We start from the raw sequence: 22,606 nt of genomic DNA, 5'->3' as shown, positions 1-22,606 counted from the left end.
TGAAATAAGGATGTCTTCAACATCAATACTCACGGCCATTATTACCTCTGACCTGTTTCCAGTGAAATAACTGTCCTCATCTCTGACTGCAAAAGCCAGGTGATTGGTCCAAGAGGTGGAGTGTCCACCACCACACACAGATAATGGGAGAGGTAAATGCAGGGTTACACAGCCCAGTCAGCCAGCAGCAAGCTGTCATTGGAGGTAACTGTCCACAACCAGAGGTGAGTGAAGGAAACAGCCTTTTGACAAGTGAGCATAAGGCCACAAGAGACAAGAGCAGTCCCTCACTCCTATTGAACCATTCAAAGAGTTCAGAGTTGATCCACTCTCTGCCCTCGCTCTAAAGCACTGGTTTGATCACTGATTCGAGGATTCCATCACTGTAATGTTCCCTGGCAACAAATTCTAAAGATTTAAAACTGAGAAAAGGGCCTCTTCCTCATCTCTGTCTGAAATGGGTGCTGCCCTTCTTTAGCAACTGTGTCCTCTTGATCTAAACTCTGAGGTGACAAGGGTAGACAAGCTGGTAAAGAAGGCGTTTGGCACACTTGCCTTCATCGGTCAGGGCACTGAGTACAGGAGTTGGGACATCATGTAACACCTGCACAAGGCGTGGATGAATCCACACAGAATATTGGGTGCATTTCTTGTCACCTAGTTATGGGAAGGATATTACTTATCTGGGAAAGATAAGACTGAAAAAAATTCAGTCACTGGGACTGGGTTTCAAGGAGAGGCTGCGTAGGCTGAGGCTTCTTTCTCTCAGTGTCAGAGGCCTGGGGGTGACCTTGTATAATATCGGGGACATAGATAAAGGGAACGGTGACCTCCCAGTGTAGGGGAGTCTAAAACTAGAGGACACAGGTTTAAGGTGAGAGGGAAAATAATTAAAAGGAACCTGGGGCTACTTTTTCCACACAGGGATGACAGTATGTGGAGAGAGATGCAGGGAAGCTGTGGAGATGGGTGTAATTGTGATGTGTGGAAGATATTCAGACATGTACCTGGACAGGTAAGGATGAGTGGGATCAGGGTTAAACAGGTGAATGAGCCCAGCTCAAGTGGACAACCTGGATGAAGGCCCTATTCCCATGCCAACTAATCAAAACCCTGACTTATGTAATGCCATGTACTGAAACAGGGATGTTACACGTGTATCATCAAACGCTCAACACAGTGCACTTCACTTGTGCCAGCACTTTGCCAGCAAAGTTTTACAGGAAGTGTGAAATGAGCAGGATGAATGAATGGCAAATGACACTGACTGACACAGAGCCTGACACTGAATTTACATAGTCAGAGCGTGGTAACAGAGCCCTCAGCCCAACTTGCTGATCAAAATGCCCCACCCTCACTAGTCCCCACCTGCCTGCATTTGGCCCAATTCCCTTTAAACCCATCCTATCCATGTAGTTGTCCAAATATTTCTTAATATACCTGCCTCAACTACCCCCTCCGGCAGCCCGTTCTGTACATCCACTACCTCTGTATTTAAAAAAGTTACCCCTCAGGTTTCTGTTAAATCTCTCTTCATCTTCCCCCCCCCCCCACTTTAAACCTCTCTTCTCTGATTAATGATTCCCCTACTCACCAGTGATTTTGTACCTTAATACAACATTCAGTCCAAGAAAGTGAAGAGTCTGGCTGTGCTTATTTAGCATTACATCAGGCATATAAGCCTCACTTCCTCTATACAGACCGTAGCAGGAGTTATCAGCACATAACCGATAGATTTACTGCAGCCATTCCGGACAATAAATTAACTCTCAGGCCAACCAAAGAAAGAGAACAAAGGGGTTATTTTCTATATTTATTCAGGTGATTAAAAAAGCTGCTAAATATAACCACTCGGGAAAGGTCACAATGAGAAGCAGCTCTGCACTCTCACTGCTGCTCATTCCTTCATTCGCAGCTGTCCTCAGCTCCCTTCCAGTCTGAACACTCCTATCTTCTCACTGCAACCTCCGCCTCGCACTCCTGATTACCTGTGCCCAAAAACTCTTCTCTCCTTGGTGAGTGTTTTTCTTTTTTGTGATGGAGCTCTGGTAAAGAGGGTGGCTGCTCATGAGGACAGGGAGCCAGGATGGAGATCTAATGGGATAATACCCTAGGGAGCAGACTAAGAGGGACCTGGGTAGAGAGGCCGGGAGAATTGTTTCCAAAATGCTGCACTAACTAATGTTTGAATGCCATGTGGAATAGTTCAGCTCGGTGCTTCAGTGCAGACATTCTGTGCTTTATTGCATTTGAAATGAGAGTCTTGCAGAGATTATGGACAGAAATTTAACTTATAAAAACTGCTAACACTTGGCACTTATCCAAACTCAATTTTAACCCAGCATAAAAAGGGGCTCGTCTTAATTTGGGAAAGTGAATGTTTGCGGGCAGCTTAGTGCTGAGTGGAACCATTGCTTCACCACTCCAGGGGCCAAGCTTCAATCTTATGCTTAGCTGCTGTCTGTGTACAGTTTGCACACTCTCCCTGTGACCACGTGGGTTCCCCTGGGAGCTATGGTTACATTTACTGTCATGTGTACTGTGATACAGTGAGAAGGTTCTTTTGTGAGCAGTCCAGGTCGTCAGCCAATACGTAGAACAGCAGGAAACAGCACAGAAGGCAGTTTCAAAATTTTATTTTGGAAGTGATAGAGTGAAGGGATGGGAGGACAGAGGGATAGGGATAGGAGAGTAGAGGGATTGGAGGGGTAGAGGAATGCGAGAGAGAGAGATAGCAGGGCAAAGGAATGGGAGAGAGAGGGATGGAAGGGCGGAGGGGTGGGAGGGTGAAGGGATGGAAGAGAGCAGGAGAGGAGGGTGGAGAGATGGAAGGATAGGAGAGGGTTTGTGCAAGTGCATTCATGTATGTTGCGTGTATGTGTGTGTGTTCAAGTGCATGTACTTGTGTGTGTATACACTTACCAACTGCACTGCTCTTGCTCACTGTGTCTTCCAATCTGTGACCTCTATCAGGTTGAAAGACAAGGGCAGCGAGTACCTGAGAAAGTTCATGCCTCTTTGAGTGGGAATATATCACCACTCCTCCTCTGTTGCTTGGCCTAAAATCTGGTACTCTCTACCCATTGCACAGTGAGATAGTGTTCACATGAAGAAGTCCAAGAAGGTGGCTCAGCATCAGAACATTAGAACTAGAAGCAGGAGTCAACCATCCGGCCCATCAAGCCTGCTCCCCCATTCAATGAGATCATGGCTGATCTGGCCGTAGACTCAGCTCACGTATCTGTCTTTTCTCCATACCTTTAATTCCTTTGCTATGCAAAAATCAATCTAACTGTCTTCTCTCCATAACCTTTCATTCCTTTGCTATGCAAAAATCAATCTAACTGTGTCTTAAATATATTTAATGAGGGAGCCTATACTGTTTCTGTGGGCTGAGAATTCCACAGATTCACTACTCTGAGCAAAGCAATTTCTCTTCATCTTCGTCCTAAATCTACTCACTCCAATCTTGAGGAGATGCCCTCTTTGCCTTGTCTCACCTGCCAGTGGAGACAACTTTCCTGCTTCTATCTTATACATTCCTTTCATAATTTTATATTCTCAAAGGTCCTCTCTAATTCTTCTGAATTCTACAAAGTACATTCTCAGGTGACTCAATAGCTACATCCCTCATCTCTGGAATCAACTGGTGAACATCCACTGCACTGCATCCAGAGGTGGTCAGGAGACTAAAGCTGCACACAGAACTCACCAGCAGCTTCTTAAGGGTAATAATGGAAAATTAATGTTGGCCTTGCCAGTGATGTCCACATACCAGAAATGAACTTCAACTGGAAACTCATGGCAAATTCTGGCTCCCTTATCAAGAGATTCTGAGCAAAACATGAAGTCTGCAGATGCTGTGATTGTACACCACATCTTCGTCTAGGCCCTCTCCATCAACTTCTCCAGTTTCCGTTAGAACCCCCACCCTGCCCATCTTCATCCTCTGTCTCCTTTCCTCTAGGTCTCTCTCTCTCTCTCTCTCTCTCTCTTTTCTTTTCCTCTGTCTCCTTTCACAGAGCCAAAATCAATTCTCACATTTCCACTCTCCTGTCCACTTATCATATTCAATTAACACCTTTTGTCCATAAGTCTGGATTCCTCCCCTCCCATTCTTCCTTCTTTCTTTCTTTGGCCTTTAATTCAGACACGTCTATTTTCGCTCACACCTTAAGGAAGGGCTCAGGCCCAAAATGTCAGCAATATATTTTCTCATGGACGCTGTAAGATCTGTTGAGTTCCTCCAGCATCTCTGTGTTTTGACAAGATTCTGAGGCTAATCATTACACCACAAAATCTTAACAATTTATGTTATTACTGTAACATTCCAATTTTTTCATTACTTATTTACTGTACAATTCTACCCAACAATTAGTATAATTTTCTGTTTGGGAGGATGGATCAGCTGCCAGACATTCTTGCATTGCTTTCTGCAATATTCCTGAGGTTCTCGAGTCTCTCAGGGCAGACTGAGAAAGCCCTTGTGTGGTCCAGGTGACACATTGACCACTGCAGACAAATCCCATATTCTGCTTATCACTGGTCAGCCAATCACTGAATGTCTGATGAATCAGGGTGGTCACCAAAAAGCAACAGGGCAATATGTACCTTGCTCTTGGTGTTCCAGAAAGCGGGAGCTGTAGTGGTGAGACATGGCAACAAGGTTCCTGGAGCTTCACCAGACGAGGCCCGATTACTTCGACCGCTCAGCTCGGGGGACACAGTCAAGCAGAAGAGTTCGACTAGATGACAAGTGGCCAGCGGCTCATGTGTTCAGGTGGGTGCAGGGTGGCAGATTTACTCACCACCTTCTGCGTGCTTAAAACATTAATAGTAACTGTGAATAAATGTCTTCTTTATTTTGCCAAACAGCATCCTCAGGATATTACAAGTCCAATAGTTTATTGCCTCAGTGCTTGGAGGGGCTGGTTCTTGCTTCATCTCTCATGGTTTTCAGAGGAACACAGCCTGTAAATAGATCCACAGATGGACATTGCTCAAAAAAGTTAGGCTGGAGGATGCAGGAAGGAGTGCAGATGGGAAAAGAACAAGCGAGAGGCAGCTGCGTTGAGGAAGGAGAAGTGGAGAATCTGCAAGGTTTCGGGGAGGAATCCCAACCCTGTCTAAAGTGTGAACATTAAACGTGGGGATGTTCAAAGCCACAGAACTGGCAGCACAGGTTGCGGGGTGGAGAGATTACCTAGGAAAGATGGAGGAAGTCTGTGTGTGTGTTGAATGCAGACCAGGGGTCAGTGTAGGTCAGAGTGCATTTGGGTGGCAGGTGAACCTATCACAAATTGGAGGAAGAACACCTCATATACCTTCTGGGCACCCTCCAATAGGATAGTGTTAACATCGACTTCGCTGGTTTCTGTTAGTCCCCCATCTTTTTCCATGTCTCCTTTCCTCTAGCTCTGTCTCCCTTTCTCTTTCTCTTCCCCTTTCCCTCTATCTCCTTTTACAGAGCCCAAGACAATCCCGCTCCTCCAATCAATTCTCACCTTTCCTCTCTCCTATCCTCTTATCATATCCAATTAACACCTTTTGCATGTTGGTTTGTAATTCCTCCCTCTCATTCTTTCCCTTTTCCCCCACCCTTTTTAATAAAGCCGCCTGCCTGCTTTTTATTCACACCCTGAGGAAGGAGTCAGGCCTGAACCGTTGATAATATATCTTTACCTCCTATGGACGCTGTGATACCAGCTGAGTTCCTCTGGCATTTCTGTGTTTTGACCACAGGTGAATCGAGCTCTCGTTCCAATGGTCCCTCCTAACTATAATTCAGCTAGGGTCTGTATCTTGATGATAAAACCTGATGAGGTCACCTCATATTTATCCTGAATGTTATTACATTAATGCACCATAAATACAACATTATCTGGTTGATCTTCATGCAGCTATTTAGATTTTGATTGCAAATATAAATTAAATTTAGATGTACAGCACAGTTACAGGACATTTGGCCCAAGTGTCTATGCCCTCCAATTTACACCCATTTGACCTACAACCCCATACATTTCGAATGGTGGGAGGAAACTGAAGCCCCTGGAAAAATCCCACACAAATTCTAACTCTGGTCCCGATCGCTGGCGCTGTAACAGTGTTGTTCTAATCGCTATGCCAACCATGTTGCCCTGATAAATTAATATTGACCAGGCCACTACATCCTACAGTTGTAAGATCTTGTGGGTTGTACAGGTTTTACCTCTCTTATTTGTTGTTCTGTGGTCTGGCAATCCTTTGGTCTGGCACATTTGAACCTGCCACCATTAGCACTAACTCCTTACAGACAGCGCAAGTCCCAATCGCTGGCACTGTAAAGGCGTTGCACTAACCGCTACACTATCCATTCTGCCCCAGAGTATTATTTCCTGTTTTAAGCTTTATTCTACCTTTGATATGTTTATATAGGGGGTTCCCTTTGGGGTCAATTTCTGTTTTACGGCCTTTTCTGTGTTCTGGCAATGACAAAGTCCCAATATTGCTAATAATACAACCTGTCTTGCTTTCTGCTGCAAAACTTAATTCGTGGATATCCTTCCAGCAGTACTGAACCAAGATGGCGAGGCGCACAAAGAGAGAGGGAACCAGAAAAAGGCATTTTCTTTAGAAACGAGATGAAGAAAGTGGATGAAAGTTATTACAAGGCTCAAAAACTTCTGATAAAGAAGGCTGATCACAAAGCTATACGTGGGAAGGTAATATCCATCATTCCAAGAAGCCTCGTACACACTTGTAGCCTTGATTGGTTCTTGTGAATCCTGGCGTGAGGGCAGGAATAGGAGGAGAGAACCCACAAACTGAGCAGATGGTGCAATATGGAAGGGTTCAGATTCATTTAAAATCAGGATCTCTTGTGGGGCAGAGGAACTGAAAAGGTGTGGTCTTCCTAATGTGTGTGCACTGCAGGTCACCAAACAATTACCAGGAGCTAGGCAGTGGTTCTCAACCTTTTTCTTTCCAGTCACCTACCCTTTTAAGTAATCCCTATGCCATCAGTGCTGCGTTATTAGTAAGGGATTGCTAAGGTGGCAGGTGAGTGGAAAGGGAAGGTTGAGAACCACTGCTCGAAACCCAATAGTTATTGAAATATTTTGCTTGAGAAAAATTGTCATTGGCCCATTTCCTTTGCAGTTATGAAACTGTGCACAAAACGAGTCAATTAGGTACGATTAAAAAAGTGGTTTTCAAAGCTGTTGTTAAAAGTGATTTCAACTTCACCAACATTGACTGGGAATTCCAAAGTGTTAGGGGATTGGATGTGGTCATTTTCCCCTATGGCATAAGGAATACTTAAAGTGGTATGTGAGTGGAAAGAAAAAGGTTGAGAACCACTGAGCTAGAGGATCAATTGTGGAGAGAGATTGCTGAGGTCTGGGGGGACAAAAAAAGCAAAGCTGTTGTTAAAAGTGATTTCAACTTCACCAACATTGACTGGGAATTCCAAAGTGTTAGGGGATTGGATGTGGTCAAACTATGAGCCTTTGCTTTAACCATATCCCTCACCATCTTATAACTCTCTATGTCATCCCTTTGCCCCTTCTGATCCAGGCAATAAAGATCCAACCTGTCCAACCTCTCCCTATAACTGACCCCTCTAGTTCCAAAAACATCCCTCTGCACCCCTTCCAATATTGATATCCTTCCTGCAGCAGGGATAATGTGCGGCTGATATCTGAGGGCATGTTGTTCCAGGTGGAGAAAAGGATGGCAGAGGAGAGAAAATGTTCTGAAGAGCTTTCTGCCCACCAGCCTGAATTTGTGATCGGACTGAGACCGCACACAGTGTGGGAGAAGATGAACGTCACTCTTTCCTGCATTGTCCAAGGCGCTCCATCTCCTCAGGTCAACTGGTAAGTAAAATGGAAAGAGATTTAATTCAGATGAGGTCACGCCACCTCAATCCAGGAAATAGTGTATGTAAAATAAATATCAAACATACTGGAAGCAATCAGCAGGTCAGGCAGCATCTGCAGTAAGCCTAACAAAGATTATTCTCCCTCCACAGATACTGCCTGGCCTGCAGAGTGTTTCCAACACTCTCTGTTTTAGTTCAGCTACCCATCATTTGGATTTTCAATGCAGGGTGGAGTCTGATGGATAATAAAGGGATATCACGGAAGGAAAAACACAGTGAATGCTGGAGGAACTCAGCAGATCTCGCAGCATCCATAGGAGGTAAAAATATATAACTGACGTTTCCCAGAGAACATAATAAAAGGGTATCCAAAAGAGGGTGCATTGGAAGCAGCAAATGACACATTAACAGCCTATGGTTGACCCATGATCAAGCAGCTAGGGAGAGCTAAGATCAATGGTTGGCATAAGGAAAGGAACATCCTCTGTACTTTCTACGTGGTAGATGCAGACAGACCAGAAATTCTAGGTCTGGATAGCTGCTGGGAGTTGCAATTGATCTCTGTCAATTATGAGATCCAGATGAGGAAGATATCTAAAAGGATCACAGAAACACACAGCAAAAATAGGAAATGATTTCCACAGAAGTACCTGCCAGGCCATGGCACACAGTGGGAGCAGACTTGTTCCCTGAGAATCAAGACTGGTAACAAAGTTCACATCACAAGAATTCAGAAAACTAGCTGCAGAGTGTGGGTTTGTTATCGCTACATCATCCCCATACTACCCCAAAGGTCATGGGTTCATTGAAAGACAAGTGCTAACTGCGAAACGCACACTAGTTAAGTGTCGCGAAACAGAAGACCCAGACGTCGCTCTTCTATCATTACGAGCAACACCTTTAAGGGCTGACATGAAGTCCCCGGCAGAACTTCTAAATGGCAGGAGATACAAAACAATTCTGCCAAGAAAAATACACCCTCCAGAAGACCAGGAGGAAACCAGAAGAAGACTGGCTGACATGCAAGAAGAAGGACGTCAGCATTATACAAACATGAACAAACATTGCCAGAAATCTTCAGAGGGCAGCATGTGCATATTCAAGAGCCGAAGCTGAAAACATGGACCCCAGCAAAGGTCATCAGAGAAGCTGAGACACCAAGATCATATAGTGTTGAGACAGACTCTGGAAGTCAGCCAAGGAGGAATAGAATTCACATCTGGCCGACACAAGATGTGATGAAGTAGAAAGCTTTAATGCCAGCAAAGCCAACACCAATATCAAGTGAGGTATCAATTGAAGAGACCACAACCACTAATACCGAAACATCAACATAGCAGTTGTCAGGTGAAGCACAACAAACTACATCACTTACACGTGTACAAGCAACACAGAGCCCAAAAGTCGCAGCCAAATCCACAAGGTGGCGAAGTAACATACATGAGCACTATTTAAAAGTACTTGTGCATTTTTTAAAACTAGTGTACAAGTTCTGTTACTTAGTTGCACTGGAAAGAAAGTGATATAGAACACTATTTTTTTCTTTATCTTGAGAAGGAGGGATGTGATATAATTTGGATAATGTGAACTATTTTGTAACCACCTAAGAATGCACCCTGCTCACTGTAGTAACTATAGTTCACCACTGCGGGGTCTATGTATATGTAAGTGAGTGTGTGTGAACAGTTTCCTGAGATGGTGGAAGGCATCAGTAAATAAAGTCTCTTCTGTTATTTGAATCTTGCATCTCTAAGTTATTTAAAAAGCCCCCCAAGTAACACAGAGACATAACAGGGAGGGTTAATGGAAACTGGAGAAGTTGACGCCATCTGGTTGGAAGGTGCTGAAGGGCTCAGAAGATGGGCTTAAGCCCAAAACTTTGGTGATATATATTTACCTCCTCAGGACGCTGCAAGACTGGTTGAGTTCCTTCTGTATTTCTGTGTGAGTTTTACTACAAACACAGCGTATGCACATTATTTGGTCTTTTGTTTATTTGGTATGAAAAGTGAGATTTAGTTTACGATTAATTTAGCAAATAAAGCAACTTTAATGCCATGCAGTTTGTTAATCTATCAATTGAAGTGTTCCTGGAATGGACTTTAACAAATCTAACATTCTTTCTGTCAGGTACAAGGATGGAATTCTAATTAAACCATCAGAAGTTCCTGGAAAATACACAGTTGAGAACAAAATTGGTTTACATACACTTGAGATTAGTAGGTAAGATTTCTGAGCAGTTATCGCTCATTTTACAATTAACCACAGACAAGAATACAAGATAGAGTGGATATACTATACCATGTAAAACCAACTCCAGCACATCTTGTGCAGGACACAAGTATGCTGGGACACAGCATCTACAGTAAGCACAAGTCAATCCATGTGTAGGGCCTGAGCCCTTCATCCGAGATAACCTCCTGCATGTCTTGACTCCATTTTCAGAATGTAGGAACAATGTATGATTTCAGAATGATTATGCTTCATCTCCATAAATTCACTTACAATCACCAAGAGGGTGTAAAGGTTTATTTGCAACAACAAAGACAGAATTTGCATAATTTTATATTTCTCACATATTGTAAGTGGGCTATGAAGTTCCCGTAATTGTCCCCTTCTGCTCCCTAGATGCAGCCCGAAGGATTCAGGCGAGTATTCCGCGTTAGCCACAAATATCCACGGAGAGGCAATGTCTTATGCCACCGTTCTTGTCAACAGTAAGTCTTCCCCACTCATCAGTTAGTTGTATGGAAACTTTGAGTGATTGGGTTTTATGAAGAAGTTGATATTCACCAGACCAATCAATCACTGCTCACTAATTACACTGGGCAACAATTCTTTTTCAAAAGGTTTGCTTCCTGAAAAAAATGGGGATTACGATTGACAACTTCAAGCTGAAAACAAACATTATTTCCTGCATCATGTAGGAAATTGGAGAAATATTAAATGACTTTTAATTGAATTTAGCATGTTTAATTGCTCAATGACGCTGATGCAGTGTTTGTTTGTTCAACTGACCTAAAAATGTTTTGATGTTGATTTTCGTTTGTGCTCAGCACTTTGATGCCTTTCATGTCAGTGGGTGTTTTTATCTTGGGCCTCTGCTTCGAGGCCGGCTTCAAACACGGATAAAAATTTTACACTTAACTGTTTATGAAGCAGCTCTAAAAGGCTTCTCCAGCACTGCTTTAATGCAGAACGGCGTCTTAGTGCATTGTCCGGAGCCGCTTTAGGTGGGGCGACTATTGCCGTGGCACCGCCCATCAAACATACACAACTGAGCAATGGCCATCTTCCTTACCCATAATCCCCCATGCAGCTGGCAGAATAGGGAAGATGGCCATTGCTCTGCCATGTATTGAGCCACTGGCACCGATGAGCAACCTTGAAGGCTGAAGCAGCCCGGTGAGGTTGGAGTGACCAGCGGGGCTGTCACAGCCCACCCCAGCTTCACCCCTGAAGGCTCTGCCAGCCCAGCCACCCCAGATGGCCTGCCGGCCTGGCCACTTTCTGATGACCCCTGCCAGCCACCCCTGCCCTGATGGCCACCATCAGCTGCCCCTGCCCCGAGGGGGTCATGGAGGGAGAGGGTAAGTGACTGGGAGAGAGAGGTGAGATGGATCGGGGGCTGATGGCATCATAACATCAAGATGCCTCTCGCCAGCCTCTTGCAGCAGATGTAACTTTATGCAGTGAGGTAGAGCGCACTGCTCCACCTCTAGCACTACCTTGGAGAGGGATTGGAGTCGCCGCCTTGCAGCCGCTCACAGACCATTAATGAAGGTAAGTTTTCCAACATGAAGTTGGAGAATCTCTGCCTTTACGCTAGTATTTTTTGGTTTATAAAAGGTCCTAGTGTCCAACAATAGTCAGCCAGCATTGATAGATTCCAGGTTCCCTGATACCGCTTTTCCTTAATGTCTGAGGGTAAACCTTTCACCATCTTTATCACTGACCTGCACCAAAGTCAGTTGGGAAGAAGTCCAAATGTGAAGGCAGAAAATTAATTTTCAGTGACATGTAGCATTTCATGCTTTTGTATACTTGAAGCATGTTATCAATCAGCTGGATGTAGTTTGGTGCTCCATAGATGCCCAGAAAATTCACAACAATGTCATTAAATGCCTTCCATGCATGCCCATGCCCAAGACAACATTTGCATAGCACCTGAACTGGATTGACCAAAATAGCTTACTTTGTGGGCAATATGCTAGTAGACTTAAAATATGACAGGAAATCACAAAAATAGGTCATATCTAAAAAACAGTTCATTATAGGAATATTTTAAGATGATTTTCATGACCAGCAGCCCAAAATCAATAAAAATACACTCAAAAGTGTTCAGGAAGCAAAATCTTCATTGCCCAGTGTTATTAGCTAGAGCAGAGCCTGTGGACTCATTTCCAGATCCAATAACGTATCAGAACTCGTACCCCAAGGTGCATGCTGACTTAACCACAGCTCATAAAGCTAGATCTTTGTTTAATTAGGCTTCACTTTGAGCATGAGGTTGGCTGGGACTGGTGGGCTTGAATCATAAGGAGAGGCTGGAACACTTCTTGCTGGAGTGAAGAAATCAAAGGAAGGACCTTAGAGAGGGTTACAAAATCATGAGGGCATTGATACAGGAAATAGTTAGAGCCTTATTCCCAGCATCACAAATAGAGATTTAAAGTGAAAAGAGAAAGGCCCAAAACACCTGATGAGCACAACCTGACAGAGGAAGTGGTCTGGGGTTGGGAGGGGCGCATCGTTTACCAGACATTTGGACAGGTTCATGGATAGGAAAGGTTCAGAGAGATTCGAGCTGAATCCAGACAGGTGGGTCTAGTTTGTTAACATGAACAATGGGCCGAAGGGCCTGTTTGTGTGCTGTCGAACTCTATGACTTGGTGTTCAGAAATGTACCATTTGTGGTCAATCGCTTGCTCTCTTTTTGGACCGATGCCAAGTTGCTTATTTACTTGCCAATAATGTGGAAGTAGGAGACATGGTGACAGAGTTTCCTGCTTTTGTTCTGACAATTTCACAGTCACATAATGCTGCTGTTTTCACCATTGAGCCATTAGGCCTTTTTATCCCCCTCCAGCATGAAATGCAGTCATACTTGTTTCTCCTTAGGATTGTCTCATTGCATACATAGGACCAGACGCTTCCTGGAGTGAGTTACTGTTGTGATTTCTGACCAGTGGTCCCCAAGATGATAGAAATTCCCATGACTGCACCTAAGGGAATGTTGTGGATGATCCAGGGAGCAATCATCATCCCAGTCTTTCCACGTTGGTTACTCCTTCAACCCACTTCCAACCTATATATTACACTAACCTATCCCTGCTGACCCCCTGATCTCCAAGGTCCCTCCAACCTAATTTCCCTGATCTCCGAACCCTCAGAACCTTTTAACCTCCTGAGGGTTCTCATTCCTCCATTTTCCATGTCCAGTTTGAGGATTCTGGAGGCTGCAGAAGTGATGACTAGGGTGTAGTTGCCAACGTGAGAACGTGGTGAGACCAAAGGCAGTTAAGAAGGGATCTGGTGAAGAGATTTAAAATGATGGCATCTGAGAGGAGCTATTCCCACAGTGAAGGCTCAGGAACTGAGAGGGCATGGAATGACAACAATTGGCAATTATTACCTACCCCTGGGCAATCACACCAATGTTGGGACTTCACTGGTGGATGGGTGTTCCACTGTTCTGTGGATGACCAAGTTGGTTGGGGGATCACATTCATGGCCAAGCCATCTGGGCCTGAGTGAAATTCAACATCACTTCTTGATGGACTTGACTGCAGAACAAGGATAGAGTAGTGTTCAAAACAAATCAGATTCAAGAAGGAAAACAGGAAGGAGATGGAATAAAAAGAGAGGAAATTAGATAGAAAAAGTTAAGATTAAAAAATATTTGGTTATGAACATTTTGATGAAATAACATTCTAAATTTGTCTTGATTATTAGTTGGAATCAGAGTTCAGCTGGCAGCTATAAACACACATGACAAAAACAAAGTGGTGACATGGATATTAGGCTTGTGAGCATTTGGCAGGTGGACATTGTTCACATTTACTGGGTAAATGTTACTTTCTCAAGTTGCTGCACTCATTCGTGTCCAGGTTACGCAGTGTATAGGAAAGATAGATAGGTAGGTAGAGGGGGTGGCGTGGCCCTGATAATAAGCAATGATATTAAATCACAAGAAAGAAGGGACATGGGGTCAGAAGCGCAATCCTTATGGGTTGAGTTAAGAAATGGAAAGGGTAAAAGGACCCTATTAGCAGTTATATACAGGGCTCCAAACAGCAACCAGCAGTTGCACTATGTTACAGCTGGAAGTAGAAAAAGGCATGTCAGAAGGAAAATGTCAAAATAGTTATGAGGGATTTTAACATGAAAAGGGATTGGGGAGGTCAGGAATGTACTGGATCTCAGGAGAGAGAGTTTGTAGAATCCCTCTGGGATGGCTTTTTGGAGTAGTTTGCAATAAGACCACTAGGGGATTGGCAGTTTTGGATGGGGTGATGTGTAATGAACCTGAGGTGATTAGGGAATTGAAGGGAATGGAACCCTGGGGAAGTAGTGATCATAATATAAGGGAGGCAGAAAAAAGCAAATTATAGGCCTATTCATCTGACATCAGAAATTAGAAAGTTATTGGAGTCGATCCTCAAAGACGAGGTTATGAAATACCTAGAGATGCATGATATGATAGGTCCAAGCCAGCATGGTTTCATGAAGGGAAGATCCTGCCTGACCAACCTATTGAAATTTTTTGAGGTAATCTCAAGTAGGATGTTGTGTATTTGGATTTTCAAAAGGCCTTCGATAAGGTGCCGCATAATAAGCTGCTTAATGAGATGAGAACCCATGGAGTTGCAGGAAAGATATTAGATTGGGTGGAGCATTGGCTGACAGGCAGAAAGCAAAGGGTGGGAATAAAGGGATCCTTTTCTGGTTGGTTGTCGGTTACTAGTGGTGTTTGGCAGGGGTCGGTGTTGGGGACACTTATTTTTACAATGTATATTGATGATTTAGATTATGGATTGAATGCTTTTGTGGCAAAGTTTGCAAATGACACCGATAGGAGGTGGAGTAGAAAATGTTGAAGAAACCGAAAAGTTGAAGAGAGACTTGGACAGCTTAGGACAGTGGGCAAAGAAATGGCAGATGAGTTACAATGTTGAGAAATGTACAATTGTACATTTTGGAAGAGGAAATAAACAGGCAGATTATTATTTGGATGGGAGAAAATTCAAAATTTTTTAAGTGTGAAGGGATTTGGGGGTCCTTGTGTAGGATAACCTAAAGGTTAACCACCACATGGATCGGCAGTAAAGAAAGCAAATGCTATGTTGCCATTCATTTCAAGGGGAATAGTGTATAAGAGTAAAGAGGTGTTGATAGAGGCTCTATGGGGCACTGGGGGGGACTTCATTTGGAGTATTGTGTGTAGTTTTGGGCCCCTTAACTTAGAAGGGATGTAATGATGTAGAAGAGAGTACAGAGAAGATTTTCCAGGATGATTCCTGGAATGCAAGGGCTAATATATAAGAACGTTTAGCAGTTCTTGGATGATATTCATTGGAGTATAGGAGCATTAAGGGATTTCATAAAAGCATTTAGAATACTGAAAGAATTGGACAAAGTAGATGTGAATAAGATGTTTCCCTTGGTGGGTGGGTGGGTCTAGGACAAAAGGGTACCCATTTGAAACAGAGATGAGGAGAAATTTCTTTAGCCAGAGGGTCGTGGAATTGTGAAATTCATTGTCACATACAGCTGTGGAGGCCCGATCATTCGGGGAGTTTAAGGAGGAGATTGATAGGTACATAGGTACCTAATTAGTCAGGATATCAAAGGGAAAAGGCTGGAATTTGAAACTAGATGTTAGAACAGTTTAGTTCAGGGTAGAGTTGCAGAGGAGGCTTGATGGGCCAAATGGCCTATTTCTGTTCCTGTATCTTGTGAAAGTTGCAAATGCTGGGGACACACCAGTGTGTAGCAACATCTACATCAGCCATGCATTTTGTGAGTACAGAACAGTGAGGCTTTGGAAGGAAGGAGGTCATTGATGCTTTTTGTTTGTGATGTTTTACAGAATATGAAGGCTCGGATGCAGGAGGTGCTTCGGTCAGGCTAGAAGGTAAGGGCCCTGTGTCTTCTGTCAAGCAGCTGTTGTTAACCCTTTCAGCAATAGTGCATTTAGTCAACAAGATCTGAGTTCTGTTTTGCTTTTGCTTTACTCAGTATTCTGTCAGTTAATAATAGTATAAATGTATATGAAACAAATTGATGCTCTTTCATTTTGGCAAAGCTAAAGGTGAAAGAGCATCACCAGTGATGCTCTCTGTATGATTCCATGGTTTTTGTTACATCTGGTGAATTCGATGATACCTCAACCTGGGCAGTAGTGATCCGAATCAGAATCAGGTTTATTGTCATGAACATGTGTCACAAAATTTGTTGTTTTGTGGCAGCAGTGTTCCAGGTGCAAAATTGCTGTAAGTTATTGTTCCGTAAATACAATATTTAAAACAAATAATTCGTGCGAAAAAGAGTAAAAGTGAGTTAATGTCTGAGGTTCATTGTCCATTCAGAAATCTGATGGTGGAGGAGAAAGAAGCTGTTTTTGTAACATTGGGTGTTCGTCTTCAGGCTCCTCTACCTCCTTCCTGATGGTAGCAGTGAGAAAAGGGCATAGCCTGGGTGGTGAGGGTCCTTGAGGACAGACGCTGCTTTCTTGAGAGTCCACTTGGTGCTCATGATAGTCCTGGCTGAGTTCACAACTCTCTGTAGTCTTTTCCTGTCCTGTGCATTGGCACCTCCGTGCCAGACAGTGATGCAACCAGTCAGTCTTCATGATCACATCAGCATGATGGCCCCAGGACAGATTGTCAGAGATGTTGACACCCAGGAACCTGAATAGTCTTAACCACACCATTGACTTCAAACAAACCCATTGCTGAATTCAGAGATGAGTTCCATTTTGGTCCGTCATTCTATGATTGGGTCCCTGTCTGCAATGATTTTGCCGCTTCCTTGTATGACTAATATCATCAAATCCAACACCACATTTGTTTACCCTTTTCTTCAGCCAGTCAGATTGTGCCAGATTTTACCATCATTGATGGGTTTGGAGTTTCTTTCGGGAAGGAGGGTGATTCTCTGACCCTGAGCTGCATCTTTTCAACAGCCCTGTCAGGACACCTGGGCGAGATCAGCTGGCTTCGCGACGGTCAGTGTTTGACATTTCATTTTCTGTGCCAAACTTCCTATTCATTACACACTACTGCCATGATATTTTACACTGCTACTCCAGCAGATTTAATCAGGTTGAATAAACCTTAATTACATTTATATTCAAACTTAAAAATGTGCAGAATAAAATGCTGAGTGGTGCTGAATGACATTAGAAACTTTCAAAAGTTTTCACTTTTATTTTCCATGATCTGCAGTTTATTCGACAAAGGCTTGAGTGGCCGATGAATTCAGATTCCGTGACATATGGTTGTTGTTGTGGGTGATGTTGCAGTGGCTTCACATGAAGTCTGGTTGTTCACAAGCTAAGGGAACAGGTTGCATATCTGCAGGACACTCTGACTGGGCTATCTTCTGCATCCTATTGTCACAGAGACATTTCTATTCTTTCTTCACTCGATGTTCACTGTCTTTAATACATGAGTGTTACCACGCCAGTTAAAAGTCAAATCGTTGATGGGCATGCAGTCACATATAAACCCAATAATCCTGGAGGCTATAAGTGAACCAGGTGGGGTTTCACCTTAATCTTGTACGTGCATGACAGCGATTACCACTCACAGGTGAGAAGGGACATTGAGGATGGCAGCAATGTCCATGAGGACATTGTTTACACAGAGGTTCTACAGAAATAGTCAACAGATGTGCATCTCGCACTTCCCTTCCTCCCCATCTCTCCTCCTCCCCTCCCCATCTCTCCTCCTCCCCTCCCCATCTCTGCTCCCTCCCTCCCCATCTTTGCTCCCTTCCCTTCCCTCCCCACCTCTGCTCCCTCCCCACTTCTGCTCCCTCCCCACCTCTGCTCTTTCCCCCTCCCCATCTCCGCTCCCTCACCCTCCCCATCTCTGCTCCCTTTCCTCCCCATCTCTGCTCCCTCCCCTCCCCACATCTGCTCCTTCCCCCCACATCTGCTCCCTCCCCCACATCTGTTCCTTCCCCATCTCACCACCCCTACTCCCTCCCCTCTCTACCCTTGCTCCCTCTCCCTCCCCACCATTGGTTCCTCCCTTCCCACTTCTGCTCCCTCCCCTTCCCTACCTCTGCTGCCTCCTGCAGCCTCCAAAATTGCCCTCATCACCTACCGCAGAGTTCTCCAAACCAGAGCAGAAGTAAGTCATGCTTGTTCATGAGAATGAGGAAGATGACTGATGTATTTCAGACATTTCACCACAGTTGACTGAAACTCCTTCGGGATTACTGGTAACACAGTGTAAGGTCCAGTATGTGTGCGAACCACACACAAGCGTCTTCCTCAAGTCTACTCAGGCCAGCTCTGGTGATGAGACTTGTGCCGAACAGTGTTGACCACTGAGTAAGAGAGATGCTCATGGGTTCTCCTCATTGTTTTTCTTAGCACCTAAGATGCATTCTCTGGTGCCTTGTCATTGAAGCGGTTTCTCTTCAGAAACATCCTCTTTGCCACAGACAAAGGGTGTGATCCAATTTAGTTAGGATGTTCTGTGTCCAACTATCTCAGGGAGGGGGACATGTGTTTGCTGCCAGGTTCAGAACACCTCCTAAGGCAATATATCATTTGAGTTGATTTATATGGTGCTGTCTTCTGAAGGAGGGGTTCGTGTACCAATTTTTATTGGATGTAAATATTGCCCCTTCTCAAGAAAGTGTGAAGAGAAATATAATTACATTTAAAATGTTCACTTGAATGTCAGTGTTAAACTTACAGGTGTGCCAAATGTTGATTCTCACTATTGTACTTTCAGGTGTTCTGCTACAGGAGTCTAATTGGTTGAAAATTGAGACTTCCAATCTCTCCACCACACTAACTCTCACTCACATCCACAAGGAAGATGAGGGTTTGTATACCATGTGTCTTCTCACTCAGACTGGCTATCGGGAACATTCTGGATACGTGTTCGTCAGAGGTACGATATATCCCCGACACCCTGGTTACGTCCTTGTACTCACCTCCATTTTCATTCCTATGTTTCAAACTAAGGAGCATGTCATGCTTTAACCCATCTTGTTGGATTATCCTCGAGTACTGTTATTTCTCCTATCTGAGAGCTGTTCTATGTGGTTCACATTGTAGAAGTTGCAAGGAGTCCTTGACTGTGGCCTGACACATGTTTTCCACATTTCTTTGGTAGATACAGCCTTGACCATCTAGTCCAGTGGTTCTCAACCTTCTCTTTCCACTCACATACCACTTTAAGCAATACCTTTGCCATTCGTGATCTGTGATTGGTAAAGGATTACTTAAGGTGGTATATGAGTCGGAAGGGAAGATTGTTACTGAAATACTTTGCTTGAGAAAAATTGTCATTGGTCTTTTTTCCTTTGGAGTTATGAAACTGTGCACATAACAAGTCAATTAGGTACAATTAAAACAGTGGTTTTCAACCTTTTTCTTTCCATTCACATACCACCTTACTAATCATAGGACACCTATGTCATGGGGAAAGAAAAAGGTTGAGAACCATTGATAGGCATGTTTGTTCTTCCCAACGCTTCTCGCAGTTGCTCTCAGAATTGGTGGGTAATTTGATTATAATACCAATTTCTTATTTTTTTATTGAAGTTTATAACAGATTGGTGCCAATTACAGATTGGACCGAACAGAGAATACTCTTATCTGCAGGTTAATACTGAGACTTAGAAGGAATCTTTGATAAATCTTTAAAGGCATCGCCAGAGTCTTGCCAAAAATGTTATCTCCCTGTGCATTCAGCAATCTATATATTCATGCTTGTAGCTTGTGCACTGCCTCTAAAATTCACTTGGTTCTAGTCAATTATTAGATTAGATTAGATTCATTCAACTTTATTGTCATTGTGCCAAGTAAAATACAAAGTCAATGCAATACAATTAGCGTCCAACCAGAAGTTTTAAAAAGTACCATATGCAAATAACTATGTGTGAATAAAAACAATCACATTCTGCAAGCAAACAATTATAAAAGAACTGACAGTACAATGTGACTGCAGTACCACTCAGCACTATGATTCAAGGTTCAGTAGGATCACAGCCTTGGGGGAAAAAAGCTCTTCTTGAGCTTCCTGATTTGAGACCGAAGGATCCTGTAGTGTCTACTGGATGGGAGAAGAGTAAAAAGTCCAGTTTGGGTGTGATGCAAGCTTGATGATGCTTTCTTGCAATCTACTGACTACCAGTGGTCTTCTAGTTATATCCTACATTGCAAGTTTAGAGTGTTGCTACAAGATAGCAGAGCCATGTCAGGCTGGGAGATATAGTACCACCATGTACTAGATGCCGGAACTGGGATATGAGAGGGCACTGGAGGATTCCTGATTGTGTCAGAGGTGTGCATCTGGAGCTCAGATTGTTGATGGTTTGGACTGAAGGCTGTGTGGCTGAAATGGCTACGGGAAGGCTGGAGGTGAATCCACGGGCACTTGGTGACCTGAAGGAGGAGGGGGACATTCTCTTTTGCTTCTCTTTCTCTGACTGTAAGGGACGCCAGGCAATTTCTGCTGATGGCAAATCTTTTCCTGTCTAACGGTAATCTGAAGGAAATTTTGTGTAACATCACATTTTCTGTTTATTGCCTGACAATAACCTAATCTTGAATAGTGATTGAGACTAAAGACTCAGATAGATAACCGACCTGTGGTTGAGGAATATCCCACAGTGACCATCAGGTGATGGCCAAAGGAATCATTACTGGTGAGCATTGGGGTGGCAGACCCATTTGTTATTTGCTGACCCATAATGAATCCTTGTGGTCATTATGTGATTAGAGAACCGTGGTTTTGAGCTCCTTGGTCAGGACATATCTTGTTTGATGACAATGGTGGCTCTGCCAGAGTTGGTCAACGGCGAGACATGCAAAGTGCAGGGAGTAGAATCACAGTGCACCCACGGGGTCCAACCACCCAGTCCAAATGCCATGGACTTCGTACAGGCTTTAAATGGCCTGTTAAAGGAGCCCATACTGGTTTTATTTAAAATCCCGTGACCACAGTGTCTGCACCAAAGATAGCGGCACCGATGATAGGCAGCAGCCACAAGGGGTTGCAGACTCTGGGGAAGCAGAACACTGGCGCAGGTCACCAGAAAATACAGAGCCCACCTCCCATCAGAGAAGGAGATGACCCATGGGTCAGTGACCTCAGCGGCAACCCAGTGATGGGTTCTGCGGCTGAGGAACACACAGGCGGTGGGCTGATGGCAACTCAAGGCAAGGAGCCTGCAAAAGCTGTAGGCTGATGGAGACTGCAGTCAAGGGATTCACACCAGGCGGTGGATGGCTGGAGTCTGGCTGAAGGGGTAGCAGATATCAGAACCGGGATGCGAGAGGATGCTGAAGGGTCGTTAATCAAGTCGGAGGATTGTATCTGGAGCTTGGGCTGCTAATAGTTTGGACTGGACTCTGTGTGACTGTAGGAGCTGCGGAACACTGGAGGTGAATCCATGGACATTCAGTGACTCTGGAAGGGACTCTCTTTTGCTTCTCTTTGACAGTAAGCCAGGGGTGTCAAACTCAAATTCACGGAGGGCTAAAATTAAAAACTTGGACTAAGTCAAGGGCCGAACTAAATATTTATTGAAAATTTTCAACAACATCTGCATGTTTTCTCTTCTTTCAACATATGTAATGTTAAACTTTAGGATATAACTTTAGGTGGATAATGTTACAGGTCAGGAGTAGGTAGCTCAAGTTCACCCTTTGCTTGACCTGAGGGAAACCTATTTGGTCCCTGTGGAGATGTAGTCAGCATTCACAGGCTGTGTCCATTTTGGCCTGCATCAGGACTCAGCATTTCCTGCTCACTCCTCAGGCTCTAGGCCTCTATTCACCCTCGACCCACCATCCCTCTACCTGACCAGTCCTTTACCCAACCTCTACTCACCCCTCACTCCACTCGCTCTGCCTCTACCCACCCCAACCTATACACGCCCCTCTACTGCCTCTCCCCTCATCCTGTTCCTCCCTCTTCCCATCTCTCACCCTCTAATCACCCCTCCACTACTCGCCCTGCCCCTCCCCTTTTACCTCTTCCCTATCCACCCCTCCTACTCATCCCTCCCTCTAACTGCCCCTCGCACCACCATAACTTCCCCTGCCTATTACTCCTCACCTACACCCTCTGCCCACCCCTGCTTACCCACCCACTCAGGCCCAGCGCGCTGCCAATCAGCCTTTGCGGACAGCCACCATCTCTCTCTTCACATGCAGGGCCAAACCAGCCGTCCCTGGGGTCCGCGCGGGTGCAAGCGCTGAAGGCCGTGGCCACCGGGAGAAGTGCGCTCATGCTGTGGAAGGGCCGTCCAGTGCCAGTCGCGCGGGGCTCGCGCTGCCCGGGGGCCGTGCGCAGCCTGCCATGTCCGTCGCGCCGACAGGAAATCACAGGTGCTCACCCATCCGCCGCACCGCTCGACAGGTGGGAGAAGTGACTGGTTGTGCAGGGAGCCTTCCAACTGGCTTGCCGGCTGATGACATCGACAGACTTCTCGTGTTACAATTTCTCGTGTTACAATGGGGAAGGATGTGCAATGAAGGGGGAGGATGGT

At 44.5% G+C, this 22,606-nt stretch overlaps 1 protein-coding gene across 4 annotated transcripts in view; it reads left to right on the top strand.

Annotated features, from left to right (window-relative positions):
- The first annotated feature begins 1,919 nt into the window (after positions 1 to 1,919).
- The window catches only part of myom3 (myomesin 3), a 72,103-nt gene continuing 51,416 nt past the window's right edge, over positions 1,920 to 22,606 (top strand). For 3 of the 4 annotated variants that reach the window (XM_069895089.1, XM_069895090.1, XM_069895087.1), the window contains exons 1-9: positions 1,920 to 2,015; positions 4,631 to 4,780; positions 6,548 to 6,701; positions 7,699 to 7,856; positions 9,992 to 10,084; positions 10,490 to 10,578; positions 15,954 to 15,998; positions 16,950 to 17,090; positions 18,835 to 18,996. In XM_069895089.1, the coding sequence (XP_069751190.1) occupies positions 4,656 to 4,780; positions 6,548 to 6,701; positions 7,699 to 7,856; positions 9,992 to 10,084; positions 10,490 to 10,578; positions 15,954 to 15,998; positions 16,950 to 17,090; positions 18,835 to 18,996 (967 nt within the window). In that variant the 5' untranslated portion in view covers positions 1,920 to 2,015; positions 4,631 to 4,655. The remainder of the gene's footprint in view (positions 2,016 to 4,630; positions 4,781 to 6,547; positions 6,702 to 7,698; positions 7,857 to 9,991; positions 10,085 to 10,489; positions 10,579 to 15,953; positions 15,999 to 16,949; positions 17,091 to 18,834; positions 18,997 to 22,606) is intronic. The other variant, XM_069895088.1, reaches the window with a different exon arrangement.

Source organism: Narcine bancroftii, chromosome 8 (assembly GCF_036971445.1).
Source record: "Narcine bancroftii isolate sNarBan1 chromosome 8, sNarBan1.hap1, whole genome shotgun sequence".
In the NCBI taxonomy this organism is placed as follows: domain Eukaryota; kingdom Metazoa; phylum Chordata; class Chondrichthyes; order Torpediniformes; family Narcinidae; genus Narcine; species Narcine bancroftii.
The sequence above is the reverse complement of the archived record's forward strand: the minus strand, read 5'-3'. Positions and strand labels throughout refer to the sequence as shown.